A 26,582-nucleotide genomic window follows, 5' to 3' on the forward strand; every position below is an offset into this window, starting at 1 on the left:
ATCACTTGAGGTCAGGAGTTTGAGACCAGCCTGGCCAACATGGCAAAATCCTGTCTCTACTAAAAATACAAAAATTGGCTGGGTGTGGTGGCATGCACCTGTAATCCCAGCTGCTCGGGAGGCTGAGGCAGGAGAATCACTTGAACTTCATCACGGCAGAGGATGCAGAGAGCCAAGATCATGCCACTGCATTCCAGCCTGGGCAACAGAGCAAGACTCCATCTCAAATAAATAAATAAATGAATAACCAATCAGTATATATTTTTCTGTATAGTCCTCTCAGTTTTAATGCGTCGAGAATGAATAAATGTAGCCTGGTACAGTGACATGTATCTCAGGAGGCTGAGGTGGGAGGATCACATGAAGCCAGACGTTCAAGGCTGTGATCGTGCCTGTGAGTAGCCGCTGTACTCCAGCCTGGACAACACATGTCTCTAAATAAATAAATTTTTTAAATGAATGAATAAATTTATAATTTTATGATAAATGGGCTATCAATTTACCTTGATTTGGGTATAGTTTCTGTGTTCTGAAATCGTTATTTTTCAAAATTTTCCATACAGGCACAAGTTCTCACCTCATGGGGTTTGTTAACTGGCTTTCTTTAATAGCTCTTCATTTGTTTCACAACCACTTAATTTGAAAAAGTTAATGTATTTTAAAACTCCAAAGGCCTTCTATAAATTTTGATACCGTATACTACATATTATCCCTAGGTGAGAAATAATGTTTATTTACAGAAAAGCACTTCTACTTTGGACTTTTTATGGATGTGATATTATAGATAAACACCTGAAATTTCTGATGCTGGTAGCTACATCATTTTTTAATGAGGTCAATTTAATATTAACAGTATGAAGATTATTATAAATGTTATATGTGAGCTAAATAATTTTATCTTGATTTATGGTTTTGAGTTCATGAAATTTAAGTAATTAAGTTATGTTTGTTTTTGTCTCTCACTTCCAAGAGACATCCTGAGGCGAACCAAAAGCAAAATCCTTCAAAAAAGTTAAATATCTAAATCAGTAAATACATTTCCATTAACTGCTAGTCTCCTTTCATAGACCCCTGTTGCTATTTTTTTCTCTTCGTATACATTATGCAAAGTAATGTTTGTGAAAAGGAATCCTATATATTGTTCAGGCGCATGCTACTTTATATTTCAAGTAATATTGTTTCACATAGTACATGTATTTTTGAGTGTCTCTAAGACCAGATGAAGTAGAAACAGTCACAGTTATTAAATCAAGTGATTCTGTGCCTTTTAGCTTAGCAATAGAACAAACTTCTTCAGTAAACTTGAGCCACATTTCTCAGGGGAAAAATAGTTGGATTTTCTTAGGTATTCAATTTGTCAAACAGATTGCTTTTGAAATACTTTGGCTCTGTGCCATAGGATGTCCAAAGATGTTTTATGGTTCAAATATCTTAGTTCTTTAGGGGAAATAAGTGACTTTTCCCTCTTTGGTCTAGGGAAGAAAATTAAAAGCAAGTTGATTTTCGTTTATCTTAACTAATACAAAACAGAATCTTGATATGCCAGTAATTTGTTATTGTGGTTCATGAGCTGTGCTTGATCAAAGACCCCTTGAGACTAATAAAAGCTGTGAGCTTTCTCCACCAGAAAAATGCCCATATACCCCAAGTCTGCATGCAACATAGTATCCGCAGGGCTGAAGCTTATTCATGGAACCTGGTTAAGAAACTCTGTATTTTCATGATTCTGCATAAATTGTGATTTTTTAAAAAAACTTATTTTAATATTTAATATTAATATTTAATATATGTGTGTAGTGTATATACTACACATTTTATAGTTTTATTTTTTCTGCATAAGTATTTGTTACATGCAGCTACAATTTCTTGACTAAATAATTTCTTATTTAAGAAAGTACTGTAATTATGTTTTATTGGAAGATAATATCAAATTATTACATACTCTACCTAGTGTAAAACATGTCATACACTTGAATAGAATTCATAAAAGAAAAATCAACAAAGTTGTACACTCCGTACTATATTGCTAGATTAATATCCAGCCAAGAAACAAGTTTTTGTAGAATTACTGGTTTTAGAAAAAAAAATCACTTAATTTTAGGAAGAACCGAGTGAGATACTGACTTTTGATTCGTGGTAATTTGTTTGTTTTCTTTCTGTTATAATAGCAAAATAACTGTGACAAATTCCATGTGGATTTGATAGAATTTGCAGGGTCATTTAAATCAAGTTGCCTACCAGGAAAAGTTGATACTTTCAGTGTGGTGAAATTTTCCTTAGCCATCTCCCCCAATAATTTGCTCATTTCCTAGATATGTAATTTAATGGCACTAGATTTGTTTGTCACTTTGAATTTTTTTCTTTCTGAAGGAGTTAAAAGGATACTTCTTAATAACTGTAACTGTACTTGAGTCTCTTTAATAGTATGGAGAAGAATGAGAGAATAGTGTAGCCATCTGCTCCCCTATGTGAAAGGACTGGGTATTCTACAAGGACTTTGTTCTGGCAAAGGAAGGAGAGTCATTCACTCATTTTTTTAAGAGTATATTTCTTCATTCTATAGATTGCCTTCTCGGAAGTTCAACTTTTTAAAAAGCTTATCAACTTAGAAATCATCCATGTTCTGCTTACGTTGATTCATGCCATAGTAAACTCTTTAAGTCCAAGAAAAGAGAAGACCCAGAATGCTTGCCTCTGGGCAGCATGTTGATTTCCTTACAACTGTGTATCTCAGCAGTGTTTGACTTGGATGAAGGAAATGATAGAAAAACTTTGCCATCTTGAAACCTGGATCATAAGGTGCCAGAGCCTTCTGTTAGCTTATTTGTCGTCTGTTATTTTATGGTTCCTGCAAGCTCCATTCCTTGGAGGTACTTGAAACTGCAACTTACATAATCAGTTCCTAAGATCGGTTCAAATACTGCTATACTCAAAAACAAGTGTGTTTAAAAAATTTAAGTATCTTTTTTCATGTATTTGATACATTTAAAAATTATTTTTGAAACTGTGTCATAGGTAGGTTTTTTTCCTGTAGATTCTTCAAAATCACTTTTTCTTACAAGCTTTTCAATTTTATAGTCTCTCCTAATGTATTACTAGCTTTACTTAAATCCGGTAATCAATGATCTATAAATCCATATCCAGTTACAAGAGCCTAGTATAGAAAGGAAATGTGCGGTATAATTCTTGGGGAAAAATGAAAAATCTTCATTTGTGCCTATGGGCTATCTATTATAGTATGTTGATACATCATGGCCAGTGTCCATTCTGGTTGTGCAGTACCTGTTGTTGAATATTTTGAATATCACTCATAAATACATTTTTTCCTGGATGAAATAAGGACTTTTCTTTCTTTAATATATAATCAGATTCCTGAACATCAAGCTGAAATGTTATTTCTCTTCCGGCATTTCTTACTTCTTTGTATTTAATTTCAGCTCAGGGTTATTTTGCTTATGCTTTTTTCACTTATTCTTGCAGTTAAGAATAAAATTCTTAATAAAACAGATACTGAAATAAATAAATACTTTATTTGTTTATTAGACATTGTGATGAACAATGTCTAAGATTTAACAGATCCCAAAACTAGAAGAACACCTAAAGATCATCCATTCTGATTCATCTGCCAGCTCATGTCAGGGACCTGAGATTAGAATCCTGGTTTCTTGATTCCCAGTTCTGTACCTTTTTTATTTTTTATTTTTTTGAGACCGAGTCTTGCCTTGTCACCCAGGCTAGAGTGCAGTGGCGCGATCTTGGCTCACTGCAAGCTCCGCCTCCTGGGTTCTCGCCATTCTCCTGCCTCAGCCTCCCAAGTAGCTGGGACTGCAGGCGCCTGCCACCATGCCTGGCTAATTTTTTGTATTTTTAGTAGAGACGGGGTTTCTCCGTGTTAGCCATGGTGGCGTACCTTTTAAGTATAGTCTTTCGCTGTAAATTATTTTTTCTGAACCTATTTAAGAATTTGATGGTCTTGAAAATGAAATTTTCATTCATATTATTACTGATTATTTATTCTTGATTCCAGGTTACTATGAAAACCAGTACTACTGATTTTTTAACACATTAAAATTAAGTTTTACATCCCTTGGTATGGCAGTGAGAAAGATGATGAAAAATGGACTTCTTTCTCCCTAGGGTTGATTTTCTGATCTCAGCACTTTAAACAGTCAGTGTGAGGCTTCATCATTGCTTTCCAGTCTTAGCCTTCTTTTCCCCTTCCCTCTGTTCCACATGTCAGGTCTGCTGCCATAGGGAACAGTCCAATTTGTGCCTTACAAAGGTACCTTTTCCTGCTATGTCCTGCCTGGATGTTCCCAGTGTCATCTGCTAGGTTCCCTACTGAAGCCCCTTCTTCCTTTCTTTTTCCTCCTTCCCCCTTCCTTCCTTTCCTTTTTTCCTTCTTCCTTCTCCATTTTCCCCTTCCCCTTTTCCTCCAGTACCTTCCTCTTCCTAAGTACCTCCCCCCAGACCCCTATCTCCAGTTAAACTTTTTCTTTTATCTCATTGTTCTTTTAAAGCCTCTCAGCGTCACTTACAGTTTATAAAACATTTGTGTATGGATTTTAACTTTAACCTTAGCAAAATTAGTAGGAAAAGGTTAGCCTAACCCTTAGGATTTTTTTCCAATAACAAGTACATTTTAATACTGACTTTCTACAGACAAACCGTCTACCTTTGTTGTTCAATCTCTGAATGAATCTAAAGGTAGGAATTTTAGGACCTGGAAGAAACCTACCTGCCCATCTAGTCTTGCCAGTGAGAAAGATAATAGAAGACAGGGCAAATCTTAGTCCTTAACTCTCCCCATAGAGATCCCTGGGCCATGTACTGGGAGGACCAGCCCTGGTTAGATCAAGAAATCAGCTGGAAAGATACCTTGGCTCTACTGGGCACTTTGACTCATCTGATTTATTGCTGGCCCACATAAGACGAGTTTCAGTGACTCAATCTATTGGTGACCATTTGATTTCTATGGAATCAGGGAGTTTCTTCCTCAGCAGACGTTTCCTTGTTCTTCCTATTTTCAGGTGTCTAAACTTGTGACTCGAGTACTTTAAATATCATAGAATGCATTTTATTTTCAGTAGCCTGCTAAGGAAATTACTGCTATTCCTGCAGCTAGTAGTATCAAGTGAGGAAATTGGATCCAAGGTAGTCATCATCAAATTATAGCTTTTTACTTTTAACCTGATTGCTGGTTTAGTTTGGGGCAGTTAGCGACTTGAAGGATAGATTTAGTAAGAAAAGATGCTCTGGAAGAGGAGCAACTTGAAGAAAAATAGACCCTGGGGGGAAGAATTGAGGTCAAAGAATTGAGGAGCAAAGAGATGTCCATTTGTTCTAAGGCAGCTTAGTGAAAGGTGGAGGTGAGGTTTGAATGGAGGTAGTCAGTGAAGAAGAGGCATCTGTATTTTCAAAGCCAGTAAAGGTTGGTGTTGATTGATAATCAAAAGAAGCTTAAGTTTTATTCATGATCATCGTCATATCTTGGAACTGGTTACGTTCCATTATGATTGCTGAGCCTTTAGCAGCAGAGCTCACCTCCTGCCCTTCGCTAGCAGGTTTCTTCTAGAGCAGATCATGGAAAATGGTATAATGTGTATGGCTCATTAGAATGTAATCTTAAGTGGCCTTTGGAAATCAGTCATGTCAAAATGTGGTGTGATTCTAGCTTTCCAAGTTGACTTTTTCCAACTCTGAAACGTTATCTCCTAAGTGTCCTAGGCTTCCCACTATGAAATGTTGCATGCTGATAAATAGTTGATGTACCCGTCACTCATGTCGCTACATGAACTGTTTCTCGGTTAATTATAGGAACTAAGAGAAATACACAATAAGCAACAACTCCAGAAGCAAAAGTCCATGGAGGCTGAACGACTGAAACAGAAAGAACAAGAACGAAAGATCATAGAATTAGAAAAACAAAAAGAAGAAGCCCAAAGGTGAGTCTTCTTTGGATTGTGGGCTCATCTGGAAGGAACTTTGAGGATTTACTATTCTTTGCTTGGCTTCTCCAAGTAGTTACTGCACCAGAAAGAGCCTTCAGTCTTTAGTGTGTGTGTGAAGTGTGAGTGCAAACACAAACACGTGTATGTATGAATCTTTGTACCCTCTGAAGTTTTTGGTTAGTTCCCAGAGCTCTCTCAGGCTACTACTATGTAGATAAATGGAATTATACAAGGAAATTGGGACACTTGGTGTGCTCATTTGCATGCTAATGGCCAGTTCACAGCCTTTTACTAACAGCTAACAGGGGTTGGAGTGCCTGGTTTAAAATCCAAGCCACTGAGCTAGTGCCCCACACAGGGCTTCTCCAGCAGGGTCAGGGTGGGCCTCTTCTGTTTTTCAACTGCAAATTAAACTTTAGTACAAAAGGGGGAAATTTGCCACCGCTGCTTAGTGTGTAGGATACAGACATGTTTTTATCTGTTTTTGTTTGAAGATTTATGTTTGTGATATTTTTATTTTTACTTGTAACTTACTGTAGTAAATTGTAGAAATTTGTGTCTGATTTTGTTACTGGGTATTTGCCTTTTAAATGTCAGTTAATTTTAGACTCCACAAAACAAAAATGACCAAATGTCCCAATGACAGCCTGTAAATTATAAAAGTTGGTAATTGAAATTAGATTAAGGCCAGGCATGGTGGCTCACACCTGTAATCCCAGCACTTTGGGAGGCCGAGGTGGGCGGATCACGAGGTCAAGATATTAGGACCATCCTGGCCAACATGGTGAAACCCTGTTCTATTAAAAATGCAAAAAATTAGCTGGGCACGGTGGCACGCACCTGTAGTCCCAGCTACTTGGGAGGCTGAGGCAGGAGGATCACTTGAACCCGGGAGGCGGAGGTTGCAGTGAGCTGAGATCATGCCACTGCACTCCAGCCTGGCAACAGAGCAAGACTCTGTCTCAAGAAATTAGATTAAAAAGACGAAGAAACGGATACTTGAGGCAAGTCATTGACTTTAGTGGGCTGAGTTCAGTTAACCTGCCGAGAGCTGTGCATACTTTCTTATGGGTATATAGAGTCTTCTGTTTGTTTTTCAGTGCCAGTGGGGAGGTATCTGGGGTCCCAGACCAATTTACAGGATTGTTTTATGGTTTTCTTGGGGGTCAGACTAAGGATCTCCTCCTTGGATGTTGATTAACTCCATCCTTTTCTTACCCCCAGAGTTTATAAAATGCTTTTATTATTCACACTATACCACACTGAACTGTTAAATTCCTACAGTGTAGAAATAAACATAAAATACAGAAAAATACATAAAATAGCATAATACAGAAAATAGCATAAAAATATAATATGGAATATGTATTCCAATTATGTAGATAAAAACTGCAAATTAACGTCAGAAATTAGATGGTTATACACTATATATGGTGACCTTCATTGGTAGAAAATATAAAGTAATTCTTTTTTTTTTTATTTTTTATTTTTTATTTTTTGAGACGGAGTCTCGCTCTGTCACCCAGGCTGGAGTGCAGTGGCACGATCTCGGCTCACTGCAACCTCCACCTCCCAGGTTCAACCGACTCTCCTGCCTCAGCTTCCCAAGTAGCTGGGACTACAGGTGTGTGCTACCACGCCCAGCTAATTTTTATATTATTAGTAGAGATGGGGTTTCACCATGTTGGTCTAGAACTCCTGGCTGGTCTAGAACTCCTGACCTCGTGATCTGCCCTCCTCAGCCTCCCAAAGTGCTGGGATTACAGGCATGAGCCACCGCGCCTGGCCACTGTTTTTATTATGGTTTTTTTGTTGTCATGAATAGCCATATCCTTACCCCTCCAAAAAATGTTTTTATACTTTCTTAAAAGACATTTTAAAAATTGTAAATAAAATGTTTAAGATTTAAGTTTATAGACTTCTGCATTAAAATATCACATTCATACAGAGTAGAAATAAATGTAATTTTTTGACAATGGAGAATAAAAGTATAATTTGTTTCAATTATGTTCCCGTGGCAGATTCCTAATTCTAGCCGATGATCTGTGTGCGTTAGCCATGTCACAGGATGGCAGTTCAGGGTGGAGACTCTGGGACCAGGCTGCCTGGGATTGAAGCCCATGCATGTATGGCTGTGTGACGTGGACAAGTCATTTAATATCTCTGCCCCAGCTTCCTCATTTGTAAAATAGGAGTAATACTAGGACTACCAACCTGATTCGCAGTTTAAAGGAGTTAATATATGGGGAGCTAGTTATTATTATGTCATTTGTTATTACATATTAGTTTCATTTAAAGTATTTTCTGACTTTATAAAGTATTATGGAATGAGAAAAATCATTCTCAGTCTTTTACTGTGGGTTTCAGGTTGAGGCCATCAAAAATTTCAAGGCCTAGATTTAATTACAATTATCTATTTGTGGTAGCTACTTTGAAAAACAAAATCAAAGTAGTTGAAATCAATAAAACAATCCCTTGCTTTCAACTTCAGGTTTGGGGAGCAATGTGTGTGCATGTAAATGTGTTGTTCCCTTTGCTGGGGGGAAATTTTTACAGTGTTGGGTGTATTTTATTTTTATAGAAGTTATGTTCTCTGTGTTTTATGGCTTTGTTTGTTTGTTTTGTCAGTTTAATACCAGCTTTATTATTAAGAAGTATTTTTCTTATTCTTGTAACCACTTTGTAAAATACATCAGAAATTTTCTGTGTTTTCCTAAATCATGTGATTTCTTCTCATTCAGAACTGGAGCCCTGATTCAGTTGCCCCATCTGAAGAACGATGTTCCCTTGATGTTCCCATCCCATTTACTGGATGGAGCTTTTTTTGTGAAAAGAGGCAACAGTAGTGTTAACTTAGAGTTGCTTTCTTGCTGTAATCAAGCGTGTTTGTTGGCAGACGAGCTCAGGAAAGGGACAAGCAGTGGCTGGAGCATGTGCAGCAGGAGGACGAGCATCAGAGACCAAGAAAACTCCACGAAGAGGAAAAACTGAAAAGGGAGGAGAGTGTCAAAAAGAAGGATGGCGAGGAAAAAGGCAAACAGGAAGCACAAGACAAGCTGGGTCGGCTTTTCCATCAACACCAAGAACCAGCTAAGCCAGCTGTCCAGGCACCCTGGTCCACTGCAGGTATTAGAAGCCAAAAATAATTATAGAAAATAAGTCATCTTCTCTCCCAGAGCCTCCTGAAAAATGCCCCTATCTCATCAGTACCTGTCTTGGCTACATTAACAGATGAGAACGTCAGTCTCTTATTTTGAGCATGGCCAGCTCTTCTTTCCCCAGGGTCATTTGAGATCTGTGTAATTCTCCCACCACCATGCCAGCCTCTGGCCCACATTACACTGGCATCCACGAGTCCTCTACGGAGCTAACAAGTGGCGTGAAGTTCCACTGGTCTTATATGCTGCAAAAGAACCTGCTGTTTCTCTGGTTTGTTATTTCCCTCCCTGGAATTTCTGAGCTGTTTCTGCAACAGAAAGTGGCACCTTTCACCCTTGCCTCCACTGATGGGGCATTCGCTGTCTTCGGTCTGCATTGCATAAAACTGCTTTTACTTTTTGAAAAATGTAAAAGCATAATTTGCCTTTTCTTTACTTCTCTTTTCTTTCTTCTCTTTCCTTTTCTTTTTTCTTTGAGACAGTGTCTCTGTCGCCTAGGCTAGAGTGCAGTGGCACACTCATAGTTCAATGCAGCTTCAAACTCTTGGGTTCAAGCAATCCTCCTGTCTTAGCCTCCCAAGGAGCTGAGACTATAGGCATGCACCACCATGCCCAGCTAATTTTTTTTTTTTTTTTTGTAGAGATGGGGGGGTCTCACTTTGTTGTCCAGGTTGGTCTTGAACTCCTGGCCTCAGGCGATCCTCCCACCTTGGCCTTTCAGAGTACTGAAATTACAAGCATGAGCCACCATGCCTAGCCTAATTTGCCTTTTTTTTTTTTAAAAAAGGGATAAATGAAAGACTGAACAAAAAGATAAATGAAAGACCAATCTAATTGGAATAGCTAGAAAAAGCTATCCTTTATAATATCTGATGTGAGCTAGAATGTATTTAAGATTCTTGTGTGGTTGTGTGATTGTACAGTTTTGCAAATAATGTTCAGTGGAAGCAAGTCATTGCTTTTTCTTTGTGTGGTAAATTATACCAGTTTTGCTTGGTCATCCATTTGCTTCTTTAGTGCTTCAGTATACAGAAAGAAAAGAAAGAAAAAACACTTTCAAGCTATTCTGTAAAGGTTTACTGGTCCCCAGCTACATAGTGGGCAGAGATGGGCGTGAGGTATGGAGTTGCATTAGGCACCTACCTGCCTTCAGATGCATGCAGTCCAGGGGAAAGACTGGCAGGTCATCAGACCTACAGAGTAGCAACCATGTCATAGGAGGGGCAAATTAATTTTTTGATAGTTTTTTTTATCTGAAAATAATTTCACCATTGATCTTAGGAAGTTAGTTTAAGTTCTTCATGCGTCCTCCTAGTATAAAATGAGGATTTATTTTTCCCCTTCAGTCAGTAGGAAATCTTGCATGTCATACAGTTCAAAATCATGTGGAGATAATACTTCCCCCTCGTTGCTTTTCAGATAAGATAGGTATATGTCAAAATACTTGTAGCTCTTGAGTAAAAATGCCCAAAGGTCTGTTACTAGCTTTTGCTAACCAGAATCCAAAATATCCTCCACTCATGTGCATTTTTAAACATTTTATTTCATGTAAAATCTAAATTATTTTCATCTAGGTTTCATCCTTAGGCTAATTATTTCCCAAAGAAATGTAGAGGAAGAGTTTCTTCATCGGGGATTATCAGTATAACCAAAATCAGCACTTAGTTTTTATATGACCAGGTTAAAGAGCCTAAAACATCTGCATTTTCATGTTTCAGTATGGAAACTGGTGCCTCTGTTCCCTCCCAAACAAGTTGACTCCTTGGCTGATTCAGACTTTGGGTCATATCCTAACTGCTACATTGTACTCAACACACTGGGTAGGGAGGAGGGGGGGTATTGATGCTTTACAGATCTGCACTGCTGGAGCCCAAGCCAAGAGGCAGAGACAAGGGACCTTTAGGCAGCCTCGCTGCACCCAGGCTTGGAGTGACCTTTGTTTAGAGAGAGTCACTAATGAACTCTCTGATGGGTTTTTGTTGCTGACGTCAGATTTGGCTGTGCTTTGGCATTCAGTATGTGTTTCAGAAATTCCTTGAATGGAGGGAAATAGTTCAGAGGTTAAGATAGGCAATAGAGGAGAGGTTAGTTGTTTGGCTTGTTGTCATACATTTGTGTTCTCTGTAATTATTTATTTTTGTCCCCCCCCCACCTTTTTTTGTAAACAGAAAAAGGTCCACTTACCATTTCTGCACAGGAAAATGTAAAAGTGGTGTATTACCGGGCACTGTACCCCTTTGAATCCAGAAGCCATGATGAAATCACTATCCAGCCAGGAGACATAGTTATGGTAAGAAAGACTCCAGTGAGAGGGTCACTTCTGTTGAAGATTAGCCTCTGTCCTCTTTTTTTCACTTTATTCAACAATTGTGAGATTGTCAGTGAGTATGAAACCCAATAATCCAGCATCTAGATTTTTAAAGTATAAGCTCAATCTTCTTCTTTTCTATTAAAATGAAAGATGGCATTTAAAAAAATGTATCCTAACATCATTTTAAAATTGAGTTGATAAAGACAGTGTGTTCTTATTTTTAAATCTATAAATGTCTGATAATTTCAGAGTTTAGATTACTACTTATATACTATGAGTATACATATATATGTAATACATATATTTTATATATGATGTATAGACAATATACTAGTGTGCGTGTGTATATATATGTGTATGTATGATATATACTAGTGTGCGTGTGTGTATATATGTACAGATATATATACACACACACAAGGATCCTCCAAGGTGGAAGGAGGCCAGGAGTCTTTAAGAAATAGTTATAAGTGCAAAACACTCTATCAAGTCATTCTCATAATTGCAATAACTTTTGTATCTTTGCATCAAGGCATCTTTTTTCCCTTTAATTATGTGAACTTTTAATTATGTAAAAAGAGTAACGATTATACAGTTAATCTGCTTTCCTACTTTGTAACAGAAAATAATTTGGAATTTTGCTTTGTTATTGTTTCCTTGAACTAATAATAATTTTATGATGTGACTAAAACTATAGGAACCAGTTTAAGAAAGAAAATCAGACATGGTTGATCTAAATCATTTTCTAAAAGAAAATAGTAGTTCCTTGTTCTAGTTACTCTCTTTAGAGTCTTAGAAGTAGTCAACTCTTCATTACTCTTAGGAATTTTTTTTTTAAAAGATAATTTAGATTTTTTTTTTTGTGGTTGACACAAGTTCTCGCTCTGTTGCCCAGGCTGGAGTGCAGTGGTGCGATATTGGCTCACTGCAACCTCTGCCTCCCGGGCTCAAGCAAAGCGATTCTCCCACCTCATCCTCCCAACTAGCAGGAACCACAGGCGTGCACCACCATGCCCAGCTAATTTTTGTAATTTTTATAGAGATAGGGTTTCTCCGTGTTACCCAGGCTGGTCTTGAATTGCCTGGGCTCAAACGATCCTCCCACGTCAGCCTCCCAAAGTGCTGAAATTACAGGCATGAGCCACCATGCCTGGCCTAGAATTTGTAAAGAACTGTGAAAGTTAACAATTGAAACAAACATGTTTCTTGCCCAAGGACTGTATGTCTTTGAAGTATAAAGGGTGGTGTACAGGTGATTATACTATTACTCATGCATTCATCTTGCCATATACACATCATATCTGTGGATCTTTAATAGGCTAAAATACCTGGAAATAACAATATGTTTGGCACTTAGAAAAATCAATTCCTGTGTCCCCTTTTTTCCTAATAGCTGCTTTCTCTGTAATTACCATGGGCTAGAAGAAGCAAGGCCAAAGATCCCAAATTATTTTTTCTATTTTTTTGAGACAGGGTCTCACTCTGTCACCTAGGCCAGAGTGCAGTGGCATGATCTTGGCTCACTGCAGCCTCCACCTCTCAGGCTCAAGTGATCCTCCTGCCTCAGCCTCCTGAGTAGCTCAGAGGCGTGTGCCACCACACCGAGCTAATTTTTTTTTTTTTTACATTTTGTAGAGACAGAGTCTCCCTATGTTGCCCAGGCTCCAGATCTTTAAAAGTTAAAATCACCTTAACAGTAGCAAAAACCTCTTCAAGTATACTCCATGGCTTCATTCAGCACACAGTTATTGACTGAAACATGCTGGGTGCCAGCCTTACTCATCCTTTACAGAAAGAACTGTTGGTTTGAGCATGCCACTCTGTACACACAAATGGTAACTTGAGCCAGCGGGGTGTGTTTCTGTCAGCTTTCCTCTGACTTCACCACCTGCTGTTTCCTACACCGTGGTTTCTAATAGCCTGAAGCTACTTTACTCATACTGCCTCATATTTGAAGTAGTGTATCCTGTAAAGCAGATTAATTGTAAAATATGTAAACACCATGTAATAGGAATCTAAAATTTCTGAAAATACAATGTCACATCAGTGAGGACCTCATTACAATTTTTTCTTTTAATGTTAAACAAACCAGCCTAATATTTTTGAAACTGGATTTTGTTGCAACACAAGGTGCAGAGAAGCAGCTCGCTCTCATCCTAAAGTAAGGGAATGTTATGAAATGTGATGATGAGGAAATGTTGCAGGTGATCTGTATCTTAATGAGAAAGTGTTGCTCTTTTTCGGGAACATATCTGGGCTTCACTTGTAATCCTAGGCCTGTCGAAACCTTTTCCTCGAATTGGCTAGTTAACCACCAGCTTGATGAGATGCGTAGAGTTTAGATATGCTGTAAGAATAAAGCATGTCATTAAACATATATTTTGCCTTGCTTTCAAACCTTTGCTTTCCTGGTGGAGGTTAAAGGGGAATGGGTAAGTGTTGCCTAACTGTCAGGAAGTCTGCATCTTATTCAATGTTTTGTCCTTTTAAGTCACTTGAATTCTGTGTAAGTACACGTATCTCTGGGTGTTGTTGCGGCAGTAAAAATGTGTTTGAGTCTGTGTAGTAGGTTGTGCTTTTAAAAAAAAAAGTAAGTCGTAAGTCTTCTCAGTTTGTGTACTGGGTTTCTTTTTGTTAGATTCCTTTTAAGGACTAACTTGAATGCTCTGTGTTTGGCAAGGGATTAGGTCAAGTCTCCATCTCAGGCCATAGACAAAAAGGAGTTCCAAGTAGATTAAACATAAAAGATAAAAATTCTGGGAAAAAAAATTTTTTAAGCAGACTATTGGAATAATTTTCTGGCTAAGAAAGGCCTTTTGAAGCTATAAAAACCAGAAGTCGTAAGAGGCAAAAATGGACAGTCGACAGTATGCAAAAATTAAAATGTCTATGTTTCAAAATATATGAGACCAAGGGTTACATAAAGGGTTACCCTTGTTACATAAAGATTCCAAACAGTTCACTTTGAAAGACACCCACAAGCCTTAAACAATTGGCAGAGGGTGGGAAGGGACATTCATAGATGAAGTAAAAAGTCAGTTATTTTAAAAATACATGAAAAGATGCTTAGCTTCTTGGGTGATCAGAAAAATGCAAGTTATAAAACAAAATAGCATTGTTCCTCTGTCAGATGAGCAAGTTTAAAAGTCTGGTAATATCCAGCTTTGTCAAGAGTATAGGACAGTGGATATAATATACATTGTTAGCATGGTTGTATAAATTGGTTAAGCGATTTGGAAGGCAATTTGGCAGTGCCTGTTTAGATTTAAAATTCTCGTTCCCTCTGCCCCAGAAATTCTGTTTTTCTCCTTCCTCTCATTCTTCTCCTTCCTCTTTTGGGCACATGCACAAATATGTGTGTACATGGATGTTCACTGCAGTGGTGTTGGTAAAAGCAAATAAAGAGCCCAATGTCCATCAGTAAAGGGATGGCTTAAATAAATTATGATACAGCTAAAAAATACGATGAAGATTAAAACTTATGTAGATCACATATACATATAAGATTTCCATCAAAAAAGCAGAAGAATATGTGCAGCATAATTGCATTTTGGTTAGAAATAAAACTATATATGTATTCATGTGTTTATGTATAGTTAACAGTTTTGAAATATATATATCAAACTGTTAACAATGGTTACCACTGGGCAGTAAAGAAGGGGCTTTCATGTTGAATTTTATAGACTTCTATGTTATTTTCATTTTTATAAACGTATCTAATTTGTAATTTTTAATAAAACTAAAAATAAATTCAAGGACAAGTATATTAGAGAGTATCTACTCAGGACTGTAATAATGTTTATTATATCTCAGACCTCCCAAATATGTAATGAAATGTAGAATGTACTACTAGGCATAATTCATTGGCTTGCAGAAGGGACAGCAGTGTTTCGATTTTGTACTACAAAATGCATTGTGATACTCCAGGTGCCATTCAGCTGTGTTATCTTTGTGAGGATAACAGTCAATGCAAAAAGATAGATATTGACATCTAATAGCAATAGGTTTGTATTTTTTTTAATTTCATGAATTTTGCAGTTAACAAATGATGAGCATGAAACATGTAGTACAACATTACTGTCAGTCTCTCTAGGTTGAAAAATCCAGGGTTCACTTATACTTTTGTGGGCACAGTCATCAGATTCTCAGATTCCTCAAATGTCTTTGGGACATAGCTTACTATAATATGTTCGATTTTTAGAAGTCTAACAATGTGACAGTGTTTTTTAATGTAGGCAGTCTTAGCCTTTAAAATATTTTGCTTTTAGAAAAACTTAGCCTGGTTTTATCCAAAACTATAATTTTTCATGGTTAACAAAAATTTAATGTGGTACCTTGTATATAGCACTATTCTCAGTGCTGTTGATAATAGAAAATTATCAAGTCTGCCATTCATATGTTTAAAATCTTTTTAGAGAAATCTAGAGAAACACATGAAAAGGCCAACATGTGATGAAGTTCTCAATAAACATTCACTAACTCTGCTAGGAATTTAAAAGAGGAGAGGAATCAGTGTAAAGTGATGTGCTCAGGGAAGACCAAATGCTTTCAATTGAGTTTGACCTTGATGGCTAAGGCTTAGATGCTTAGAAAATACATGGCCTCTCTTGATCTGGAACTCCCAATACTTGGAGGGTGAATTAAATCAAATTTGACATCCGTAACATATTAGTAGAACATAAGAAACGAGAAGACCTATGCTCACTGCTGTTTTGTTGAAGTTTATCTTGAGAACACAGGCTGAGTGTCTAAATCAGTACAATCTTTTGGCTTTCATGGGCCACATTGCAAGAATTGTCTTAGGCTGCACATAAAATACACTAACACTAATAATAGCTGATGAACTTCAAAAAAAAGCTTGCAAAAAAATCTCATAATGTTTTAAGAAAGCTTATGAATTTGTGTTGGGCCTCATTAAAAGCTGTCCTGGGCCACATGCAGCCAGTGGGCTGCGGGTTGGACAAGCTTGGTTTAAATGCTTATCCTTGGACTGGTACAGGCCTGAATGCATCCAGATTGCTGAGGGAGCTTCCAAAAAACAACCATGCCAGGGCTCATCCCCAGAGATTCTGAGAACTCTACTGTGCATATACAGCCTTCAGAAGTCTGACCAGGTGGTTCTGTTAGGGAGTCAATTTCAGGAACCACTGATCTAACCTAATCTCTTTTTCACGTCAGGACTAATCCTAAATCATTTCTAGAAAATATCCTCTTAAAAATATCCAAAGAAGAATGGACTTCTTTAGTAGTTATCAGTCATTAGCCAGTCAGTTCATTCTGGAAATTGTTTGTCTTAGTGTTACTCTTATAACAATTTTTAACTCATTCTTTTCCTTTTCTTCTCCTGACAGACATTTTTTTAAATGTAGCCAACAATACCTTTTTCCTCTACCTTCCATAGATTTCCATAGATTAAACATCAGAAAGTATCTCATTTAGTAACAACTGGCCATAATATCACTGCAGTTTTGAGGGACCAGTATACACGATTACAGGGTTGGCTCAAATCTGGCCCAATCAATGCCTGTTTTATAATAAAGTTTTATTGGAACACAGCCAGGCTCCTTCATTCACATATTGTGTGCTACAGTGGCGGATTTGAGTAGTTGCAACAGAGGTGAAATTTGCCAACCTCCAAGTTGGAGCTTTAGAAAGAGTTTTTTTGTTTGTTTATTTTTTGTTTTTGAGACGGAGTCTCGCTCTGTCGCCCAGACTGGAGTGCAGTGGCGCGATCTCGGCTCACTGCAAGCTCCGCCTCCCGGGTTCACGCCATTCTCCTGCCTCAGCCTCCCGAGTAGCTGGGACTACAGGCACCCGCCACCACGCCCGGCTAATTTTTTTGTATTTTTAGTACAGATGGGGTTTCACCGTGTTAGCCAGGATGGTCTCAATCTCCTGACCTCAGAAAGAGTTTTAAGGCCGGGCGCGGTGGCTCACGCCTGTAATCCCAGCACTTTGGGAGGCCGAGGTGGGCGGATCACAAGGTCAGGAGATTGAGACCATCCTGGCTAACACGGTGAAACCCCGTCTCTACTAAAAATACAAAAAAAAAAAAAAAAAATTAGCCGGGCATAGTGGCGGGCGCCTGTAGTCCCAGCTACTCGGGAGGCTGAGGCAGGAGAATGGCATGAACCCGGGAGGCGGAGCTTTCAGTGAGCCGAGATCGCGCCACTGCACTCCAGCCTGGGCAACAGAGCGAGAATCCTTCCAAAAAACAAAGACTTTTAATATCCTCATCTAGGAATCTGGGGAGAAACCTTATATTTCAAAACCGGCAAATCCATGGAAAATGTTTTACTACCTGCACTCCTCAACACATCCCATGCAGCCACTGTCAGCTGGTCTTAATACACAGGCTAAACCTGTTTGCTACACTTGTTTATCATGTTCTATGAGGGGAAAAAGGAATTTCTGCTTCCCCCCTTTGTGACAAGGTCAGAGATTTTAGAAATATTAATCTTACCTAATGAAGATGGCAGCCATGGAGCATATAAAAATTGAGAAAAGAGGTATAATATCATCAGCCTTTGCCAAACGGACTTGAAGCTGAAGTGGCTGCTGTGTATATTTGACTGTTGCATCAGCGAGCTACAATATATAGTGTGTAATTACTAACATTTAATAGAGCAGCTCTGTAACATAGTCCCAGAAATGTGAGCAATATCTGGTGTTTGTACTTCACTTAAATGATGTTTCACTAGAATTACCCCCAAATACGTTGGGGTGTTACAGTGTGCCTGATAAATGAAATTGTATTGAGACCAAAATTGTTAATAATAACATCTCCCTTATAGCCCCCAGTAGGTAAATGTACATTGTGTAAAAGTCCACGTTGGAACCAGTCATATTACAAAGCAGTTTGTGTTCCTACTTCTTGGTCTGCCATAATCTTATGTTTTCCAAAATTGGATTGGCATTTTGGGTAGTTTTCCAAATCCAAGAAGAAATATTTTTCATTTTCATATGTTGACCTTTGTGCCCTTTCTAAGTGGTTAATTTAATTTAGGTGTTAAGAATGAAAGTCTCTTACATCCCCTGAACCTTAAAATGTAATAATTTATTAAAATTGATGTATACTTGTAAGAGTAAATTAACTTAATTGAGACTGTTGTTTGGGGGGCTGTTGAGACCAACAGATTTCTTTGCTTAAAAGTGAAATGCTGATTTCACTGTTATCCTTAGGGATGGGAGAAGCTCTTGCTTATGGGGATAAGAGGCTGATATGGCCCCCTTCTTCACTCCTAGGTGTACACTGCACCAGCAGGCTTTCTATCACATCTGAGGACAGGCTGGGTGTTATCAGTTTACTGGAGGGGGAGGACATTTCCCCAGGGCTTCAGGTCGCATTCCAGATGTCCACCAGTGTCTCTCTCTGTTACTCAGGCTGGAGTGCCGTGGTGTGATTTTGGCTCACTGCAACCTCCGCCTCCCGGGTTCAAGCAATTGTCCTGCCTCAGCTTCCCAAGTAGCTGGAATTACAGGCATGTGCCACCACGCCCGGCTAATTTTTGTATTTTTTGTAGAGACGGGGTTTCACCAGCCTGAAACTCCTGACCTCAAGTGTTCCATCCACCTTGGCTTCCAGAAGTGCTGGGATTACAGGAGTGAGCCACTGCACCTGGCCTAAAAGTCTTATTAACCAGTCAATACCCTGTGTTTCAAGGGAGTGACAATAGATCATGAGACATAATTAAGCAAAGCAGCTGACCTTTGAGGAGGTCCAAAATGAGCAGACGAGTAGGAGTTCCCGTCGATCAAGGGATCCACTTGAGCCCCTAAAGGATTGCTTATGGCAAGAAGGTAAACCTAGAGGGAGCAGAGGACCAGGCAGTTAGAGCAGGGAACTCCTGAACAGAGAAGCAGATTGTTACCTAGAGTGAAGGTAAAGTCAAGACCAGGCTTTTAGAACAGGACAGAAGCCCAAGTAAGAGAACTACAGCGCAACATCAGAGCTGGACAGCAGAAGAGAGAATTTTAAAAAAATATCTGGCCTGGCACGGTGGCTCACGCCTGTAATCCCAGAACTTTGGGAGGCCTAGGCAGGCAGATCACTTGAGGTCAGGAGTTCGAGACCAGCCTGGCCAATATGGTGAAACCCCATGCCTACTAAAAATACAGAAATTAGCCAGGCGTGGTGGCGGGCACCTGTAATCCCAGCTACTCAGGAGGCTGAGGCAGGAGAATTGCTTGAACCCAGGAGGCAGAGGTTGCAGTGAGCTGAGATTGTGCCAGTGTACTCTAGCCTGGGTGACAAGAGTGAGACTCCATCTCAAAAAAAAAAAAACAAAAACAAAAAACTAACACTTTTAGTATGCCAGGCATTGGTGTAAATATTTGTCAGTCCTCACAGTGAGCATTATAATAAGACAGGTATTTTTATTATCCCCATTTTACAGATGAAGAAACTGAGGTGCCACGAGATTAAACTTGCCCAAAGTCAACCAGTTAATAGATTGTAGAACTAGCTCCTAAATTGAGACGGTCTAACTGCAGAGCCCTATTCTTGATCATTACACTTTGCAGTCTTGACACTAAGTTATTGTGTGTTTGGCTCAAGCTCCTAACCCACTCCTGCCTGACATCACCTTTGGTCCTAGAATCAAGGTGGCTGATCTTGACTATTGAACCTACTGAGAAGTCTGGCAGGACCTGGCTTGGATAGAGACAGCCATGTTTCCAGTGTGGAGCAAAGTTATAATGTGTCACCATATCACCAAAATGTACACAGGGAAGGAAAGACATCTAGCCATTTGAGTTTAGCATAAAAGAAGATCCAAATGGGGGAAAACTTATCTTAAATCCTCATCTAGAGAAACAGTTGGGGCTGCCCAGAAAAAGAACAGTAAGAACAAAACAATGACTGGAAAGTGGCTAGTGTGTTCATGTGGGTGTAAGTGTGAGCAGAAATGATAGAACTGTGAAGCCAAAAATTCAACCTTTGGAAGTGTTATTGCATTTTATACAAGGGAACTCCTTTTTTGGTTGTTTGGAGAATTCTCAGCTTTAGAAATTGCTTTTATCTGTGACAATAAAGATTCCCTAAAGTGGAGCAGCAAGCAGGCATCCCCTACTTTCTGAATATATTGTAAATAACAGGTAGAATTCAGTAGTAAGCCTTGCCTTGCATTCTGTTTTCTCCACCTCTACCCCAAACATTTGTTAATTCAAATAAGCTAATAAGTATTGAACCCTATTACTCACTGTCCACTGAGTACATACAGATAGATGTTTGGTTTGTTTAATGTAATCATTTTTTGCTTTATTTTTAATTAATTTTTACTGAATACTTGAATGGATTAGATAACTGGTATTTTTGTCAGATTTTTCCAAAATCGTTGTTAAGACCCTGCCTACTCATGTCTGATTTCTAAGAAGCAACTTTAATTTCCAGTGAAGTGTTTGATGTTTTACTCCTTAGGCAGCATAGGAAGGGGTAAAAATAAGATATAAGGTTTCATAAGATAAGACCCTTATAAGAATTATAGTAATCAAAATAAATTTTTTTTTTTTCGAGACGGAGTTTCACTCCTGTTGCCCAGGCTGGAGTGCAATGGCATCATCTCAGCTCACTGCAACCTCCGTCTCCTGGGTTCAAGCGATTCTTCTGCCTCAGCCTCCCGAGTAGCTGGGATTACAGGCATGTGCCACCATGCCTGGCTAGTTTTGTATTTTCAGTAGAGACGGGGTTTCGCTATGTTGGTCAGGCTGGTCTCAAACTCCCGACCTCTGGTAATCCCCCGCCTCAGCCTCCCAAAGTGCTGGGATTACAGGCATGAGCCACCGTGCCCAGCCGAAAAATAAATTTCCCAATAGCAAATGTGATTTTCCTTCAAAGTCATTCTCCTGTTGCTCATAAAATAGTAGGGACAACTCGTAAAGAAAAGTAGAATCGTTTTGGCCATTTTGGATGATCCATTTGAGTCAGAATTAAAATGCAAACCTTAAAAGCATTTGGCGTAATAAATGGCCTCTGTGAAATTTTTAAACAGTATAATCCTGGATTTTCCTGTGCACTGAATATGCAAGTTAAATTTATACAAAAGAAAACTACAGGACCTTAATACAATTGATTATTGCTGTAAATAATGACTTCCTTAATTTTCTCATCATGTGTCTGTGGAGCTTTTAAATGCCTAAACACAGCAGCAGTCAGCTTTGCTTCCCGCGGAAACCATTTAAGGCCATGGTTTTTTTTTTTTTAATCTTCCTTGTCCTTATACTGAATAAATACTAGTTAGTTATTGGAGGTTTTCAGAGTACTGAATTTATATTGATTGCACCCTTTGCTTTCAACTTTAAGTAATAAACTCAAGTCAAATTATTTTTAATAATGACATGACTTTCTGATGAAGCCTGTTAAGTCACTTCCCAAATCAAAATATTTAAATTACATGCCTCAGGACTCCAGGCACTTTGTCTCAACTGCCATTATTAGGACAGTTATGGGGTAAGGCTTTTTTAAAAAGTGCAGAGAATAAGAGCTTGAATTATAGTGCATTTTTTTTTTCAGCATTACTGCTTAGACTCTTTTCCCAGACACTTGGACTAAGATGAAGAGATTCCTATGCCATGTGTCAATCTAAAGAGGGCAGAGGCTTGGGACTTCGCTCTAGTTGGGTGCTGGGTCTATTCAGGGGTTAATTTAGTTCTACTTAAAGTTGTGACTTTTTCCACAGGTGGATGAAAGCCAAACTGGAGAACCCGGCTGGCTTGGAGGAGAATTAAAAGGAAAGACAGGGTGGTTCCCTGCAAACTATGCAGAGAAAATCCCAGAAAATGAGGTTCCCGCTCCAGTGAAACCAGTGACTGATTCAACATCTGCCCCTGCCCCCAAACTGGCCTTGCGTGAGACCCCCGCCCCTTTGGCAGTAACCTCTTCAGAGCCCTCCACGACCCCTAATAACTGGGCCGACTTCAGCTCCACGTACGTGTTGGTGGGCTCTTTCTGATGATTTTTGAAATCCCAATTTGATCATTCCCCCCCCCCCCCCCCCCCCGCCTTAAGTATTTTCATAGTCTTGGATTGTCCTTCTGTGTGAGGGAGCTGGCTCATTTTCAGTACTCCTTTCTCTGGCTGGCGAATTGGAGATTACAGTCCCTGAACTGGATTTAATGATATCATTGTCTAACAGTGACTTACCATGGTACAAAATGAAGCCTGTTATCTTGTTTTGTTCAATAATGTATTTGTATCTGTCATTCTTGTGGAAGAAATGGAGAAATACAGTTTCCTAATAATCTGTTTTGACATCCATGTCAGTCAGCAAATTTTCAGAGTTATTTCCTGCATGCAAATAGCACTTTTTTTTTGCCAGGCAGAAGCAAAAATTGAATTCAGTCATGTGGTTCTGAATAAGATAGAAAGCTGTTTCCTTTAAAGCTTTCCACTTTCATTAATCTTATACAAATGTATAGTAGAATGAAGAGGTGTTTGCACTTGGCCACGGTTAGTTCTGTGCCCTGGTTCATCAGGAAATGGCATTTTAAAAACTGTGTGTAAGCAGAGGTTTGAAATGATAGATGAAACTGTTGTTCAGACTTCCAGTTATAGGGCCATGACCTAGATGAGCAATTGTCTAAAAATATTTTATACTAGGATACAAGTATGAGTGATTTGAATAAGAAGTGTTTAAATTTTTTTTTCAAGTCTAATCATCTTTCAGAAGAAACAAATTGAAGGCAAGGAATCCAGATGTATTGCTGGAGAAGGATCAGATGGAACAAATAGAGGGAAGAAAGAATAATTACCCAGGGCGGGAGGAAGTGGAGGGAAGGATGTAAGGAATAGCAAGTTTTTCATACTTTATTTTCACATAAAAGGCTGAAGGCGCTAAAGAAGGTCCCCTCATCTAATCTCTGCTTTAAGAAAAAAATAGCCTTCCATTAGCTTGACTTCCAAGTTGAAACTTTTCCTTACTCTTTTGGTCTTGACTGAAAAGTTCTGAGTTTTTAAACTAAAGCTTAGGCTAAAATAGAAGACTAATACCATATTTTCCAGGATTTGTTTTGCTGGGGATCAAATCAGTATGCCTCTTCTTCAATATATGTATGGTGTGCAGTTCTCTTGCTATAATTATGGGCACCTTATTTTCCAAATGAAAAATCAGGAATTATTTTGATTTTCAGATTTGTTTGTATATCTTATAAGGATGTAAAAAGTAAATTGCCTTTAGATCTGCAGTCACACAGACATGTTTATCTAAAATTATTTATTATTATTTATTATTATTATTTTGAGACAGGGTCTCACTTCATCACCCAGGCTGGAGTGCAGTGGCATGACCGTGGCTCACAGCAGCCTTGACCTCCTGGGCTCAAGCAGTACTCCTGCCTCAGCCTCCCAAGTAGCTGGGCCTACAGGTGCATGCCACCATGCCCAGCTAATTTTTAAGTTTTTTGTAGAGATGAGGTCTCACTATGTTGCCCAGGCTGGTCTTGAACTCCCGAACTCAAGTGATCCTCCCGCCTTGGCCTCCCAAAGCGCTGGGATTAGAGGTATCAGCCACCATGCCCAGCCTATTTATCTAAAATTATTAAAATCACAAAACTAGAACTGTCCCTGGGACCCAGGACAACTGGTTGCTGTCAGGATGCCACTTGTAATTGCTGTGGCATCTAGGCATACTACCAGGTACTTGCTGTAGAGTGCATGGGTCTGAGAAATGGTGTTGAGAAGCTCCAGCTCCATAGGTGGCATGTAGCTTTTTTTTTTCTCATTTAACTATTGTTATTACAAATGATAATGATCATGTGAGGATGTTTCTCTGGGGCTTTGCAGTTACAGAGTATTTCCCTAGCCTGTATTTCATGTACCCTCACAACTAACCTTAAGTGGCACAGTATTGTTCCCATTTTATCAATGAGGAAATCAAATGCCTTTTCCTCTCCTCCTTGTTCTTTCATTTATTTTTCTTTTTGAGACAGAGTCTTGCTCTGTCACCCAGGCTGGAGTGCAGTGGCGTGATCTCAGCGGCTCACTGCAACTTCCACCTCCCAGGTTCAAGCAATTCTTGTGTCTCAGCCTCCCAAGTAGCTGGGATTACAGACTCAATGCCACCACACCCAGCTAACTTTTTTTTTTTTCTTTTTGAGACAGAGTCTCACTGTGTCATCCAGTCCAGAGTACAGTGATGCGATCCTGGCTCACTGCAACCTCTGCCTCCGAGGTTGAAGCATTTCTCTGTCCTCAGCCTCCTTAGTAGCTTGAATTACAGGGGTGCGCCACCACACCCAGCTAATTTTTGTATTTTTAGTAGAGACGGGGTTTCACCATGTTGGTCAGACTGGTCTCAAACTCTTGACCTCAGGTTATCCAGCCACCTCGGCCTCCCACAGTGCTGGGATTATAGGCATGAGCCACTGTGCCCAGCCTCCTCCTTGTTCTTTCACTGTAGAAAGCCACATAAGTATCCTAGGTTTGTGTTGCACAGGCTCATTGGTTGCCATCTTTTTCTTTTTTCTTTTTTTCCTCTTTTATTTATTTATTTATTTATTTTTGTACTTTACTGTGGGTAAAAAGCTGGCATATTAGGGAGTGCTTGCTTTTTTTTTTTTTTTTTGGTACTTTACTGTGGGTAAAAAGCTGGTATGTTAGGGAGTGCTTGTTATTCATGGTGTTGTGCTTTTCCCTCCAGGTGGCCCACCAGCACGAATGAGAAACCAGAAACGGATAACTGGGATGCATGGGCAGCCCAGCCCTCTCTCACCGTTCCAAGTGCCGGCCAGTTAAGGCAGAGGTCCGCCTTTACTCCAGCCACGGCCACTGGCTCCTCCCCGTCTCCTGTGCTAGGCCAGGTAAAGGCAGCCAGTGAGAGTGTGAAGAATTAGCATGCTATCTAGTGCCAAAAACTTCAGCAAATGCTTTTTGGCAATGTCATTTTGAAGCAAGCCTTGTTATATGTGTCTTGGTTGGCTGGCAGTATGGGAATCCAGTGCAGGAGCCAGAAATCTGCTGTGAATAGTTGGGAGTTGGGGGTGGGGGTGGGACACAGTCAACTTCTCCTGCCTGGGTTGATGAAGGAAGCTTCATTGCAGAAGTGGCACTTGAGCTGCATCTTGACCAGTGGGTAAGATCTTAGTAGAAAATGGAGAGAGCCTGCCTGTCAGACAGAAACTGCTGGGAAGGCTCGAAGGCAGACAGTCAGAATGTATTTAAGGAAAATCACGTGCCCCTCCATTTGTCTAGACCATTGAGTTTTTTTTGAAAAAGGTAGACCAATTAAAGGTTAATGGGAGGCTCTGAAATGCCCTGCTCGGAAAGAATAATGTCTGAAAGGATAAAGGTGGTTATTCTGAATAGTTCTCTTTTGCTTAATACAATAATGATAAAATACTCAAATTTCTATCAATAATCATGCCAAACAGCAAGTACCCATCTGGGAGGCACTGGAGGTTCCAGCATCATTTCTGATCTGAGAACACCCAGATGGAACACAGGGTCTAGGCAGATCCATCTGGAGGAGCGGTGTGCAGGAAGATTAGAGTGGAGGGCCGGCAGGGCAGTGCCACCAGTCAGGGGGCTGTTGGTGTCACCCAGCTGAGACCTAGGGCAGGCCTGGACCCAGCTGAGTTCATGTTCCCCAAGTAGGGAGGTGCCGGTGGAAGCAGAAGAGGCGAGCACGTGGGAGAGACTGCAGAGGAGAGTGAAGAGGTTGGAGTCACAATGCCTATGGGAGCCGAAGGAAAGGAAAGAGGGCTGGGTTTGAGAATAAGGGCCCACCTTAAAGCAGGAAGGGAGAAAGGCAGAAAATGAAATGAATGCGCAGTTAAAGGGAAGAGTTGTGTTTTAGTTGTGTTGAGTTGAAGGTGAACGTGGGACCCTGTCTGGCAGGCTGTCGGAATATAGATCTGGAGGGTGGAAGAGAGCACGAGACTGGGATTATAGATTGGAGCCATTCCCATAGAGAACTTTATCGGATATCAGGAAATGTGTGAGGTCATCCAAGGAGAGGGAATACAGGGAGAAAATAGCAAATCCACAGGCACGTGTGTGTTCTGTGGTCTGGAAGAAGAAGAGGAGCTACTCAGCAGGAAATGGTACTTTCCTTTGCATCTGTCCTAGCTCAGCATTTAGCATGTGTCACATGCTCAGTTAACAGTAACTCAGTGATGGGGTGGGGGTTTGTTCCAGAGAGTGGAGGTGGGGGAGGGGAGGTTGCTTAT

General features: G+C 39.6%; 1 protein-coding gene across 9 annotated transcripts in view; it reads left to right on the forward strand.

Moving 5' to 3' along the window:
• ITSN1 (intersectin 1) overlaps window positions 1–26,582 on the forward strand; it is a 257,613-nt gene that overhangs the window by 146,817 nt on the left and 84,214 nt on the right. For 5 of the 9 annotated variants that reach the window (XM_034947835.3, XM_034947836.3, XM_063601318.1 and 2 more), the window contains exons 17-22: window positions 5,818–5,945; window positions 8,848–9,077; window positions 11,278–11,399; window positions 13,838–13,852; window positions 22,097–22,344; window positions 25,055–25,214. In XM_034947835.3, the coding sequence (XP_034803726.3) occupies window positions 5,818–5,945; window positions 8,848–9,077; window positions 11,278–11,399; window positions 13,838–13,852; window positions 22,097–22,344; window positions 25,055–25,214 (903 nt within the window). The remainder of the gene's footprint in view (window positions 1–5,817; window positions 5,946–8,847; window positions 9,078–11,277; window positions 11,400–13,837; window positions 13,853–22,096; window positions 22,345–25,054; window positions 25,215–26,582) is intronic. The other 4 variants (XM_008977693.5, XM_034947837.3, XM_034947839.3 and 1 more) reach the window with 1 other exon arrangement.

This window comes from Pan paniscus, chromosome 22, assembly GCF_029289425.2.
Source record: "Pan paniscus chromosome 22, NHGRI_mPanPan1-v2.0_pri, whole genome shotgun sequence".
Classification (NCBI taxonomy): domain Eukaryota; kingdom Metazoa; phylum Chordata; class Mammalia; order Primates; family Hominidae; genus Pan; species Pan paniscus.